Source organism: Pituophis catenifer, unplaced genomic scaffold (genome assembly GCF_029215685.1).
Source record: "Pituophis catenifer annectens isolate HBS135680 unplaced genomic scaffold, rPitCat1.0.hap2 SCAF_15, whole genome shotgun sequence".
Lineage (NCBI taxonomy): Eukaryota > Metazoa > Chordata > Lepidosauria > Squamata > Colubridae > Pituophis > Pituophis catenifer.
In genome coordinates this window covers 5,430,239-5,443,487 of record NW_027256895.1, presented here as the reverse complement: position 1 = coordinate 5,443,487, position 13,249 = coordinate 5,430,239, and the positions used below count along the sequence as shown (strand labels likewise).

The 13,249-nt window shown below is 49.2% G+C and overlaps 1 protein-coding gene across 1 annotated transcript in view; it reads right to left on the bottom strand.

The window, feature by feature from the left end:
• Nucleotides 1–2,729: 2,729 nt before the first annotated feature.
• Nucleotides 2,730–13,249, bottom strand: part of SLC7A7 (solute carrier family 7 member 7) — a 37,205-nt gene continuing 26,685 nt past the window's right edge. Inside the window, exons 5-10 of the mRNA XM_070954765.1 lie at nucleotides 12,072–12,195; nucleotides 8,384–8,487; nucleotides 6,137–6,233; nucleotides 4,979–5,128; nucleotides 4,029–4,212; nucleotides 2,730–2,936 (exon numbers count right to left, since the gene is read on the bottom strand). Coding sequence (XP_070810866.1) covers nucleotides 2,860–2,936; nucleotides 4,029–4,212; nucleotides 4,979–5,128; nucleotides 6,137–6,233; nucleotides 8,384–8,487; nucleotides 12,072–12,195 — 736 coding nt within the window. The 3' untranslated portion in view covers nucleotides 2,730–2,859. The remainder of the gene's footprint in view (nucleotides 2,937–4,028; nucleotides 4,213–4,978; nucleotides 5,129–6,136; nucleotides 6,234–8,383; nucleotides 8,488–12,071; nucleotides 12,196–13,249) is intronic.

Here is a 13,249-nt window from a genome sequence, read left to right as displayed (position 1 = left end):
AATGGCTCTCTTGAGTGTTTAAGGTTGCAGACCCCTGCTTTGGGCCAAAATGTAGAAGTGGGTCTCACAGTGTCCCCCTTTCTAGCATGGTGCATTTAATAACTCCAACTAGGTCAGGGATGGCTAACCACGTGCCAGGAAGGGGGGGGAGGGTCGCGCGCACATGTGCCCACGCGCATGTGTGCGCAACCCCCTCCCGCTCCCCCCCCCACTCCTGGCACATGATGGCTTGGTAGGCCCGTTTTTCTTTCTTACCTGGTTCCAGATCCTCTCTGTGTATCTGGGAACTGCGAAAACAGCCTTTCCCACTCCCTTGGAGGCCCTACGGAGGCTGAAAGGGCCCATTTCCCAACTCCCGGTGGGACAGGAAGTGACATTTTTTGCTGTCCCCAGCCTTCAGAACCTCTCTAGGAGTCTCTAGGAGCCGCTCTAGGAGTCTCTAGGAGCCTCTCTAGGAGTCTCTGGAGGCTGGGGACAGGAAAAAACGTCACTTCCTGTCCCACCGGGAGTGGGGAAATGGGCCCTTTGAGCCTCCGTAGGGTCTCCAAGGAAGTGGGAAAGGCTGTTTTCGCCATTCCCAGATACACAGAGGATCTGGAGCCAGGTAAGAAAGAAAAACGGGCCTTCCCCACCCGTAGGGAAACAGCCTGTTTCCCTACTTCTGGTGGGCCCAGAAGGCCCGAAAATCAGCTGGCCGGCGTGCACATGCGCCCCAGAGCTGAGCTGGCGTGCCCACTAATATGGCTCCGCGTGCCACCTGTGGCACGTGTGCCATAGGTTCGCCATCACGGAACTAGGTAATGCCATCAGTGCTAGAAGGGAGTGGGGTTTGTGGAGTGGAAGAGAAGAAGGGGAGGAAGAGGAGAAGGACAAAGGAGAGGAGGAGGAAGATCGTGGGGTCCTTGGTGCTCTGAGCTTGCTTGTTTGCAGACATTTCATGACCCAACTAGGTAACATCCTCAGTGTTAGAAGGGAATGGAGTTTGTGGAGTGGAAGAGAAGAAGCGGGGAAGGAAGGAAGACCGTGGGGTCCTTGGTGCTAGAATGGAGGGAGGTACGTGGATGGGAGGAGGAGGAGGACTATGGAGTCAGTGGTAGGTTTTACTTACCTTTGCTACTGGTTCGCGCTCGCGCAGAGCATAATTTGATGACGTCAAGGCAGGTGGGCGGAGCTTCCCACCGCCGCTACCAGTTTGCCTGAACCGGGGCGAACCGGTAACAACCCCCCACTGTATGGAGTCCTTGGTGCCCTATGAGCTTGCTTGTTTTCTTGCAGATGTTTCTTGACCTAACTAAGTAACATCATCAATGCTAGAAGGGAGGGAGGTATGTGGAGTGGAAGAGAAGAAGAAGAAAGGGGAGAAGAAGGAGGAGAACTGTGGGGTCCTTGGTGCTTTCTGAGCTTGTTTTTTTGTTGTTGTTGTTGTTTATTTGTTTTGCAGCTGTTCCTTTACCCAACTAGTCCTTACTACGATAGGGCTGATGATGTTACCTACTTTGGGTCATGAAACATCTGCAAGAAAACGGAGCACCAAGGACCCCCTCACTCGGGTCAACCCTGAGCTACAAATACTCTCCTTTATTGGTACTACACCCAGTTTTAATTGCTAGTCTCTTGCACCGGGTAGAAACTTCGCAATGGTTCAGAACCCGTTCTAGATGTGATCAGAGCTTACTTGTGGGTACTTTGGACTCAGGAGTTCAACCCCGGACATTTTCCATGTTTAACAACACTTAATTTTTCATTTTTAAAAACACTGCCTTACAATCTCCCGTAGTCCTCGGTTTACAACCGCAAGGGAGCCCGACATTTCTGTTGTAAAGGGAGACGTTTTGTCAAGTGAGTTTTGGCCCTGTTTTACAGACCTCTCTTGCCACAGTCGCCCAGTGAGTCACGGCAGTTGTTAAGTGAGTAACACGGTTGTGAAGTGAATCCATTGACTTTGCCTGTCAGAAGGTCCCATGACCCCAGGATACGGCGATGGTCATAAAACGAGTCGGATGCCAAGCCTCTGAATTTTGATCCCGTGACCACGGGGATGCCGCAACGGTCGTAAGTGAGGAGAAAAGGTCCCAAGTCACATTTTTCAGTGCTCTTGTAACTTCCAATGGTCACTACAGGAACTGTCGTAATTTCGAGGACTTCTTGTACATTCAGGAAGGAAGAAAAAAACCCGGAGCGTACGGGTGAATATACGGCGAGAGAAATGAGGGGAAAAAAGAGGTTTAATAGGAGTAGTCTACAATCGCTTAGGGTCCTCCAGATGTTTTGCATCGTAGCTTCCTGTGAACGTCAGGATCTGAACCAGTGGTGAAATCCAAATTTTTTTACTACTGGTTCTGTGGGCATGGCTTGGAGGGCATGGCAGGGGAAGGATGCTGCAAAATCCCCATTCCCTCCCCACTCCTGGGGGAAGGATATTGCAAAATCTCCATTCCCACCCCACTCGGGGGCCAGCCAGAGGTGGTATTTGCCAGTTCTCCCAACTACTCAAGATTTCCGCTATCGGTTCTCCAAACTGCTCAAAATTTCCGCTACCGGTTCTCCAGAACCTGCTGGATTTCACCCCTGATCTGAACATCTGGAAAATAGATGGTTTAAAAAAAATAAAATGGCAAAAAAGGGACCAAAACTATATTGGGAGAATTGTGACAAAAAATGACAGAGACGTTGCATCCCAAAGACCATTTTTTAAATAATTAAAAGAAATTTAATGTGGAGCGCTGAGCATATATATATATATATCCCTGTCGTAAGTATAGTACTCTCAACAAAGTCTCAAATAATAAATTAGAAAGAGTCCATGGGAAGGGATTGACGGGAGAAGCCGGCCTCTCTTTCGGATGGTCACCTCTTGCATCACTGAGATTTGATTTCAGGATCCATCTCCGTCAGGACAGACAGAGACACTAACTGGATAATCCGGGTCACACGGGCTGGGAAGAAAAAGAAGATCGGTCAGCATTCGGGCAGGAAAGGTGGTGAAGAATAATTCAGTTAAGAAAAAGATACAGAGTTGGAAATGTAAATGTCAGCGCTGCAACGCTGGCATAGAGAGCAGAGGAGAGAGAGAGATAAGCTCTGAACTTTTGCCTGCTAAATCCCTTTGAAGTCGGGTTGTCGTGGAAATGAAGGGGGGAGACATTCCTGGGAAATGACGAGACAAGAAGTCCGAAGAATGACTTGGAAGATAGCCAATGAGAAGCAGAGATTTGGGGATCGGAAAGGGAGGGATTGGGGGGCAAAAGGTCAGTCTTGTCCGCATCGAGTCATGATCCGGTGGCTGTGCTCAATTAAAGAAAAGATTTCCTTAAAGATTGGCAGTTTGGAAATTCATTTATTTTGAGATAGCATCGAAGTCTGACAGTAAAGATCATTTATGGTGGACGTGTGATAGCAATACATGGGTGAAAATGCTACCGGTTCGGTCTGATTCGCCCGAACCGGTAATAAATAATGCTACTGGTTCACCGAACCGGTAGTTAAAAAAAGTAAAAAAAAAAAGTTCCGAAGATCACCTGAGCAATGTGTGATTGTCGGAACTCTTTTTTTTTTTTACTTTTTAAAGCATTTTTAATGACCGGTTCCAGAGAATTGGTAGTAAAAAAAATGCTTAAAAAGTTAAAAAAAAAAAAAGTTCCGACGATCGCTCAGCTGATCGTCAGAACTTTTTTTACTTTTTAAGCATTTTTAACTACCGGTTCTCCAGAACCGGTAGTTAAAAATGCTTTTAAATTTTTTTTAAAAAGGTGCCACAGCTGTGATCATCGGACCTTTTTTTTTTACCTTTTTAAAGCATTTTTAACTACCGGTTCTCCAGAACCGGTAGTTAAAAATGCTTTTAAATTTTTTTTAAAAAGGTGCCACAGCTGTGATCATCGGACCTTTTTTTTTACCTTTTTAAAGCATTTTTAACTACCGGTTCCAGAGAATTTTTGCAGCTTCTTCTCCTTATGGGTCTTTTGGGGGTTTTACCATCGAAATGGAGACATTAGAAATCCCTGTGGTAGAAACTCTGATTCACTCACCCGTCACTCGCCGTAAGCAGTTTGGTCTCTTCTGGTCTGGGACCCGTACCACCAGGAAGTAAACCGGAAGTCCAGATGCCGCGATGGCAATGCCGATGGCTGAATTGATGGGGTCGGTGTAGAGCGGTACAGCCACCAGGAAGATGGTGCAGAGGCAGAAGATGATGGGGAAAACGATGGTCAACTAAAGGAAACAGAAGCGAGAATTGGTTGAAGTCTCCGGTTGCCGCAGAATTTACATAACACCACCCATCACACTCTCGTACCAAATTTCGGGCTCACTCCAGTGATAGAGCACCAAGAACTTCTGTACGGAAGATGTGCCACCGATGAATTGTTCTCATTGTCAGGAAATTAGCTCTTCGTCTAATTTCGGAATGGGATAATTAGCCATGGCCAACTGGTCACAGTCAACTTGCCGTGGCCAATTCAGCACAACCAGCTTGTCATGGTCAACTCGCAGTGGCCAACTCAGCAAAACCAACTTGCCACGGTCAACTCGCCATGGCCAATTCGCCGTGGCCAACTCAGTACAACCAACTTGCCAGGGTCAACTAGCCATGACCAATTCATGTGGCCAACTCAACCCAACCAGCTTGCCATGGTCAACTCGCCGTGGCCCAGTGACTCGTATTTACGACGGTTGCAGCCGGGGTCAGGTGATCGCCATTGATAACCTTCCCAGCCAGCTTCCGACAACGGGGGGGGGGGGGGGGAAGAAGGATTCGCCTAATGACTGTGTGATTCGCTTCGTAACTGCAGCAACTCGCTTAGCAACCGTGGCAAAAAAAAGTCATAAAATGGGGGGAAATTCACTTTGATTGGTAATGGAAATTTTGGCCTCCATTGGGGTCATAAGTCAAGGACAACCTGTATAGTTAGCATTGCCACTGTAACAGTGTCCTTTGGCAACGGAGGTTTTATATATTACACGGCTAACAACCCTCTACCTTGAGTGGACGTTCCCTAGATGGTTCCTTCCAGCGAAGATACAGTTGTCCTGCAATGGACAGGCCCACAAAGAACCAGTAGCTGAAGCTGTAGTAGTTGATGAGTTGAAAGATGTCTTCCACGCAAAGATAAATTAGAGCCATGGCTCCCTGCGAAGGACAGACACCAGAAGGAAAGCCAAATTCAACAGGATTAGCAGAATATAATCTTGGTTTTTCCAATAAAACATCTACAAACGAGTCAAGTAATAACTAGACGTCAGCAACGGGTTTGTTAAAAACAGATCGTGCCAAACCAATCTTATTTCAGGCTTCGACACAGTGACTAAATTAGTAGACCAGCGAAATGCTGTGGACATAGTATACTTAGACTTCAGTAAGGCATTCGACAAGGTAGACCATAACCTACTTCTTGGTAAGCTAGAAAAAAGCGGGATAGACAGCATCTGTCAGGGTTCTGTTGTGGTCCGCCAGCAGCCTGCGGAGCTGGCAGCGGAGTCGGACAGTGAGGAGGCTGGGGAGGACAATGGGCCAGTCCTGGAGTCAGGGAAAGGCCAGGACGAGGCAGAGATGGGGCCAAGGCCATCTGGGAGTAATGCACAGACCCCGGAACCTCCAGAGACGGATAGCAGAGAGGCAGAGGAACAGGAGGAGCCTGTTCCTAGTGCACGCATGCGAAGAGCTGCCAGAAGGCAAGAGCAGCTAAAGGGCCTGGTGGCTCAGCAGACTAAAAGCATTGTGATTAATACCAGCTGTCTGCAATTACTGTAAGTTCGAATCTCACCAGGCTCAAGATTGACTCAGCCTTCCATCCTTTCTAAGGTAGGTAAAATGAGGACCCAGTTTGTGTGGGCAATAAGCTGACTTTGTATAAATATGCAAAAGTATGAAGGCGATTGCTTAACACATTGTAAGCCGCCCTGAGTCTCTGGAGAAGGAGGGCATATAAATCAAATAAAAAAATAAAAAAATTAAGCAAAAAGGATGACTCCGGAGTAAGACCAGGAGATGATTGGCTCCTCCCATAAAAGAGCAGCAACAGCTCTTGGGCTCTTTGTAGGAAAGCAACGTTGCTATATTTGTTTCATGTCGGCGTCTCTTGCTTCTGAACTTCATGGGGTTTTGCCAAGAAAAGCCTTTGGCAGGGCTAGGACTCACATTAAAAAGCAGGGCTGGCACAGGGGTGAACCGTTCCACGTGGATCATGCAGATGGCATCGGGCAGGTGTCCTTCCCGGGAGCCAACGAAAAACAATCTGTCGAGAAAGAATGAATGAGGGTCTTAAGTTGCCTTGCTGATCCTCAAGGCCAATTCGGAAGGCTTCAGGGTTGACAGCATCACCATGCCGTAAGCCAGCACTGAAGGAGATCAAGAGCGGGTCGAAAAGAGGAAGGTAAGGCTCTAGATAGCTCTATTCATAAGCCAAGCAAATACCGCAGGCAGAAATCCATTCGATTTCGGGGTATTTCGACACTCCTTGGCAGAACGGTAGGATCAGAAAGCAGCCCCTCACCCAAGATCCAACGCAGGAAGAAAGCCATTAGTCAATAATAGGAATTGCCTAACACCCTTTCAGAAAAACAAGCCTCTTCACTGCACCGACCCCCAGACCAACCCAAACTTCTAAGTCAAAGGAACCTGGGAGCTCAGATAAACAATAAGCCAGAGGTTGACCAGATTAGCTCAGACAAACACCTAGGATCGTGAGGGTGAACCTATGGCACGCGTGCCACAGGTGGCAAGCGGAGCCATATTGGTGGGCACGCGAGCATTACCCTAGCTCAGCTCCAGCACACATGTGTGCACCAGCCAGCTAATTTTCGGGCCTCCCGGGCCAACCAGAAGTTGGGAAACAGGCTGCTTCCGGCCTCCGGGGGGTGGAGAAGGCCATTTTTGCCCTTCCCAGGCTCCTAGAAAACCTCTGGAGCCTGGGGAGGGCAAAAAATGGAACTTCCGGTCGCATTGGAAGTCGGGAAACGGGCCATTCTGGCTTCCGGAGGGCCCTCCAGGGGGATGGGAAAGGCGATTTTCACCCTCCCCAGGCTCCAAGAAAGCCTCTGGAGACTGGGGAGGGCAAAACAATGGGCCCACCGGGCCTCACATGCCAGAAGCGGGAAGAGTGCGGGGGAGGGTCACGTGCGCATGCGTGGGGGTGGGGGGGGCGAGGCACATTGAATTATGGGTGTGGCCACGTGTGTGTGCGACCCCCCCCCCCGTGCACACACACACACCGGCTTTTGGCACGCGACGGCAAAAAGGTTAGTCATCACTGACCTAGGATTTGCATTTCCTCTTTTGCCTATAGAGCCAGCTATGACCCCTCCGTGACCCCCATAGGAATCTGACAACAGCCAACAGAATATTAAAGGACATGCTCTTGCACAGGAACAGGTAGCTCAAACGCAAAACCCAAGGAAGTGTAGAAAGTTAGCACCCACCCTTCTCCTAGAAGAATGAAATATTCTAGGAAATACCGTGTTTCCCTGAAAATAAGACCCTGTCTTATTTATTTATTTATTTTTAACCCTGAAATAAGCGCTTGGCCTTATTGCCATGCGCTCAAAAGCCCGATTGGGCTTATTATCAGGGGATGTCTTATTTTGGGGGAAACAGGGTATTAAAAAGGCAGAATATTTCCCCTAAAAGAGAAATTAAAAACCTTAAAGGAAACAGGAAGAAAAGACCCCAGCGCCCTGCCCCCAGCAGATATTTTGGTGCCAGTCTATCTACAAAACAGAAGACCTCAGCTCCAGGATGATGGGATTATCCTTCGGGACAAAGCCATTCATCCACAATAGGAAATTGTCCTTCGTTGCATCACCCAGCAAGATTCAACCAAGCCTGGGACACAGACAACCTACAACAATGATGGCTAACCGTTTCAGCACCGAGTGCCAAAACTGGAGCATGCATGCCGGAGCACGAGAACCTGGAAGAGAGCAGCTGTCCGGCGTGCATGCGCATGACGGAACCTGGAAGATGGTGCGTGTGCCCACAGAGGCGGCTCTGCATGCTACCTCTGGCACGCGTGCCATAGGTTTGCCATCACAGGCCTACAAAGTTAGCTAACACCCCCCACCTCCTGGGAGTCTGACAGCCACTTGGGTCTGAACCCAGATGGGCATTTCTTCCAACAGGAAGTATAAAAACCCACCCACTCGCAACTCCATTTGAGTTCAGATGACCCAGAATCACACGTGGTTCTGTTTCGTCAATAAAGAGAACTTTTCTTTCCAATCAGCCTCCAACCTCCGTTTTGTCTCCAGTGGCTTTCTCCCAGCTTGGAACGGGACCTGGATTTTCCTTCCAACACATGCCTGCCCTCCGCTCACACAAAGCTTCACACGTGTCCATTTCTCCCGCGGCCCGGTTTCGAACAAGCCGCGCGGCTCAGTAGTGGTTTACCTGGAAGCAGCGAGAATGGAAGCATTAAGGCCTCCAAAGCAGGACAGGGCCACAGCAAGGGGGATGGTCCAACTCATCACTCCAAAAACTTGATCGCCGAAAGTCTAGCGGGGGAAAAAAAAGGAGATTTCTTCTATAAACTGGTGGCCCTGACCTCATGCCAGAGCAGGAGCGGACAATTATGGCCGCTTTACGATCTGTGGACTTCAACTCCCAGAATTCCTTGGCTGGCTCAGGAATTCTGGGAGGTTTTTTTTTTTTTTTTTAATTTGATTTATATGCCGCCCTTCTCCGGAGACTCAGGGCGGCTTACAATGCGTTAAGCAATAGCCTTCATACTTTTGTATATTTATAAAAAGTCAACTTATTGCCCCCACCATCTGGGTCCTCATTTCACCTACCTTAGAAAGGATGGAAGGCTGAGTCAACCTTGAGCCTGGTTAGATTTGAACTTACAGTAATTTATTTATTTATTTATTTATTTGATTTGATTTCTATGCCGCCCTACTCCCGAAGGACTCAGGGCGGTGCACAGCCAAACAATAAAATACATAGATACAAAATTTAAAAGTGGAATTAAAATCAAATTAAATAGTTTTGGCCCAAATTAAAACCCCAATCAATTTAAAACCAATTTTAAAATTTGAATATATAAAATACTAAAAAATATTAAAAATTTAAAAATCTTTTATAAAAGAGGGAGAAAATTAGGCCAGGCCCGCCTGGTGAAATAAAAAGGTCTTTAAGGCGCGGCGGAAGGTGCGCAGATCTGGGATCCTCCGTATCTCCGGGGGGAGCTCGTTCCAGATAGTAGGTGCCCCCAGAGAGAAGGCTCTCCCCCTGGGGGCCGCCAGTCGGCATTGTTTGGCCGACGGCACCCGGAGGAGCCCCTCTCTGTGGGAGCGTACCGGCCGGTGGGAGGCTATTGGTGGTAGTAGGCGGTCCCGCAAGTACCCAGGTCCTGAGCCATGGAGCGCTTTAAAGGTGGTAACCAAAACCTTGAAGCGCACCCAGAAAACCACCGGGAGCCAGTGCAGCTCGCGCAGGAGGGGTGTTACATGGGAACGCCATGTCGCTCCCATTACCACCCGCGCAGCCGCACTCTGCGCCAGTTGGAGCCTCCGGGTGTTCCTCAAGGGGAGCCCCATGTAGAGAGCGTTACAATAGTCCAGGCGGGAGGTGACGAGGACATGAGTGACTGTGCGTAACGAGTCCCGATCCAGAAAGGGACGCAACTGGCGGATCAGGCGAACCTGATGAAAAATCCTCCCGGTGACGGCCGTCAAGTGCTCTTCTAAAGACAGCCGTGAATCCAGGAGGACGCCCAAGTTGCGAGCCCTCTCCATGGGGGCCAGCGATTCGCCCCCAATAGTCAGTGATGGCGTCAACTGACTATATCGGGACGTCGGAAACCACAGCCACTCGGTCTTGGATGGGTTGAGCCTGAGCCTGAGCCTGTTTCTCCCCATCCAGATCCGCACGGCTTCCAGGCACCGGGACATCACTTCAAGGGCATCGTTGGGGTGGTCTGGAGACAGACAGACAGCTTGATGTTACTAACAGTGCTTTAGTCTGCTGCGCCACCAGGCTGAGTTGACTTAATGGGGAGTTGAAGTCCCCATGAAGTCATAAAGTAGCCCTGGCCTAGAGGGACCATTGGGGGATGTCTGCCGTCAACAATTTGGGGAAACTGAAACATGATGCCATTCAGTAACAGTAACAGAGTTGGAAGGGACCTTGGAGGTCATCTAGTCCAACCCCTGCTCACACAGGAAACCTACACTAGGGATTCGAACCACAGACCAAGCTCAGCGTCTTAGCCACTGAGCCACCTGGGGAGCTGCTATTTCATTCATTTCATTCATTCATATAAAGATAGTCCTCAATTTACACACAACTGCAATCAGGAACCAGGATGCTGCAATTATCATAAATACATGCCGGTCTCCTAAATTTTGATCAGCTGCGGGAATGGTGCAACAGTCGTAAGTGTGAGCCCCTGTCACAAGTCCCTTTTTTTCCAGTGCTGTTGTCAATTTGAACAGTCACTAAAGAAATGGCCATTAAGTCGAGGACTACCTGGTGTACCTTGAGATACGATCCGGTAGGAAGTGAGGATTTCCCACCTCTATTATCAGACTCCAGTTCCCATAAACCACAGCATTCTAGCTCAGCACTGTTGGAACATTTCACCATTTCCTGTCACTGTTATTGCAGAGACGTTATCAAAATGTTTTTGGGGGGCATAATGAATTTATCGCCAGAATACCTGGATTGAAGGGTTTTTAAGAAGGGTTCCTCCCCCTCCGATTCCTTGGAATTCAGTCATTTTACGGAGAAAAAAAATAAGGCAACCTTGGCCATTTTAAGATCTGTGGACTTCAACTCCCAGAATTCCCCAGCCAGCCATGCTCTATGCCAAGACTAAGCAAGTCATTTAGTCATCATCTTCATTTAACGGCCCCATAATCCCTTGCGGGGTGGAGTCTGGGCAACTGAATGGAGCTAGCAGAGTGTTTTAATGGCCGGATGCCTTTCCTGTTGCCAATGTGGAGTTTTGTTCAGCAGATATATATTCTCATTGTGCTCAGAGAGGAAAATATTCGCCTCTTCCTAGGATCGAACTCACAGCCTCCTGATTGTGAGGCGAGAGGCTCCACCTCTAGGCCACCGCACCACTCCAAGCACATCATTTAATGGCATTGCACAACCTGTGATCCCCTAAGTTAAATGACTGCTTAAAGCAAATCTCTCCAACCTCGGCCACTTAAAGACCCGTGGACTTCAACTCCCAGAATTCCCCAGCCAGCCAAACTCTATGACAAGACTAAGCGCGTCATTTAATGGCATCGTACAATATGTGATTTTTTTCTCTCTCTCTCTCTTTTAATGACCCCGTAATCCCTTGCATCGGGGTGGAGTCGGAACAATTGAATGGAGCTGACTGTTTACTGGCCGGATGCCCTTCCTGTTGCCAATGCGGAGTTCGCAGCAGATATATTCTCTTTGTGTCCAGAGAGAGATATATCTGCCTCTACTTAGGATCGAACTCCCAGCCTCCTGATTGTGAGGCGAGAGCTCTGCCTCTAGGCCATCGCACCACTCATCGTACAGTATGCGATCCCCTAAAATGACTGGTTAAAGCAGGTATTGTCCAATGGTGTTGGCCATTGTAAAACCTGTGGACTTCAAGTCCCAGAATTCCCCAGCCAGCAATGGCTAACCTTTTTGCCGTCGCGTGCCAAAAGCGTGGGGAGCGTGGGGGTGTCACGCACGCATGCCCACACCCATAATTCAATGCCCCCCCCACGCATGCACGCATGACCTCCCCGCGCTCCCCACCCCCGCTTTTGGCACATGATGGCTGGGTGGGAATGGAAGGCCTGTTTTTCACTCTCTCCAGGCTCCAGAGCCTTTCTAGGAGCCTGGGGAGGGCGAAAACGGCCTTCCCCACCCCGTTGGAGGCTCTCCAGAGGCCAGAAACAGCCTGGTGGGCCTGGAAGTCCCGAAAATCAGCTGGCCGGCACACACATGCGCGCCAGAGCTGAGCTAGGGCAACACTCGCGGGCCGACCGATATGACTCCAACATGCCACTTGTGGCACGCGTGCCATAGGTTCGCCATCACGGCTTTTAGGGACAATTCCACTGATCCGTTTCCACGAATGGGACGAGATGCGCTTACTAACCACAGCCACGGCATCGCTTGACAGGATATCCATCTTGCTCAGGACCGTGTAGTAGGCCACGTTGGTCATGATGTAGATCACCGTGACGATCGGCATGGATATCCCAATGGAGAGGGGAAGGTTCCTACAGAGTGACGAGAAAGAGAATATTGTCACGTTCGGTGTCTCTGCCGCGGCCAGTCATACGTGCGGTGACTTGGCGGCCATCCGCTTTAGAGGAGTCCAGGCTAGGAGAGACAGCTTGAAAAACTAAATTTATTGTATTTATTTGGTGGTGGGTTTTTTTACCGTTTCTTTATTGTTTTTATAAACAAGTCAAGGTGGTGAAGATATCCATTGCTCCTTCCTCCTCCGTTTTCCCCACAATGTGGGTTGGGCTGAGAGGGAATGATTGGTCCAAGAGAGTTGATTTTTATGTCTAAGACAGGACTAGAACTCACACTCTCCAGGTGATTGGCCCAAAGTCACCTGGCTGGCTTTTATGGCCAAGGTGGGGCTAGAACTCACCCTCTCCTGGTCTAAACTCTAAAGTCACCCATTCAGCTTTCATGCTGAATCTGCTGAATTATTGGCCTAAAGTCACCCAGCTGGCTTTCACGCCCAAGGTGGAACTAGAACTCACACTCTCCTGGTGATCGGCCCAAAATCAACCAGCTGGCTTTCATGCCCAAGGTGGAACTAGAACTCACACTCTCCTGGTGATCGGCCCAAAGTCACCCAGCTGGTTTCATGCCCAAGGTGGAACTAGAACTCACACTCTTCTGGTGATCGGCCCAAAGTCACCCAGCTGGCTTTCATGCCCAAGGTGGAACTAGAACTCACACTCTCCTGGTGATCGGCCCAAAGTCACCCAGCTGGCTTTCACGCCCAAGGTGGAACTAGAACTCACACTCTCCTGGTGATTGGCCAAAAGTCACCCAGCTGGCTTTCATGCCCAAGGTGGAACTAGAACTCACACTCTTCTGGTGATCGACCCAAAGTCACCCAGCTGGTTTCATGCCCAAGGTGGAACTAGAACTCACACTCTCCTGGTGATTGGCTCAAAGTCACCTGGCTGGCTTTTATGGTCAAGGTGGGACTAGAACTCACCATCTCCTGGTCTAAACTCTAAAGTCACCCATTCAGCTTTCATGCTAAATCTGCTGAATTATTGGCCTAAAGTCACCCGGCTGGCTTTC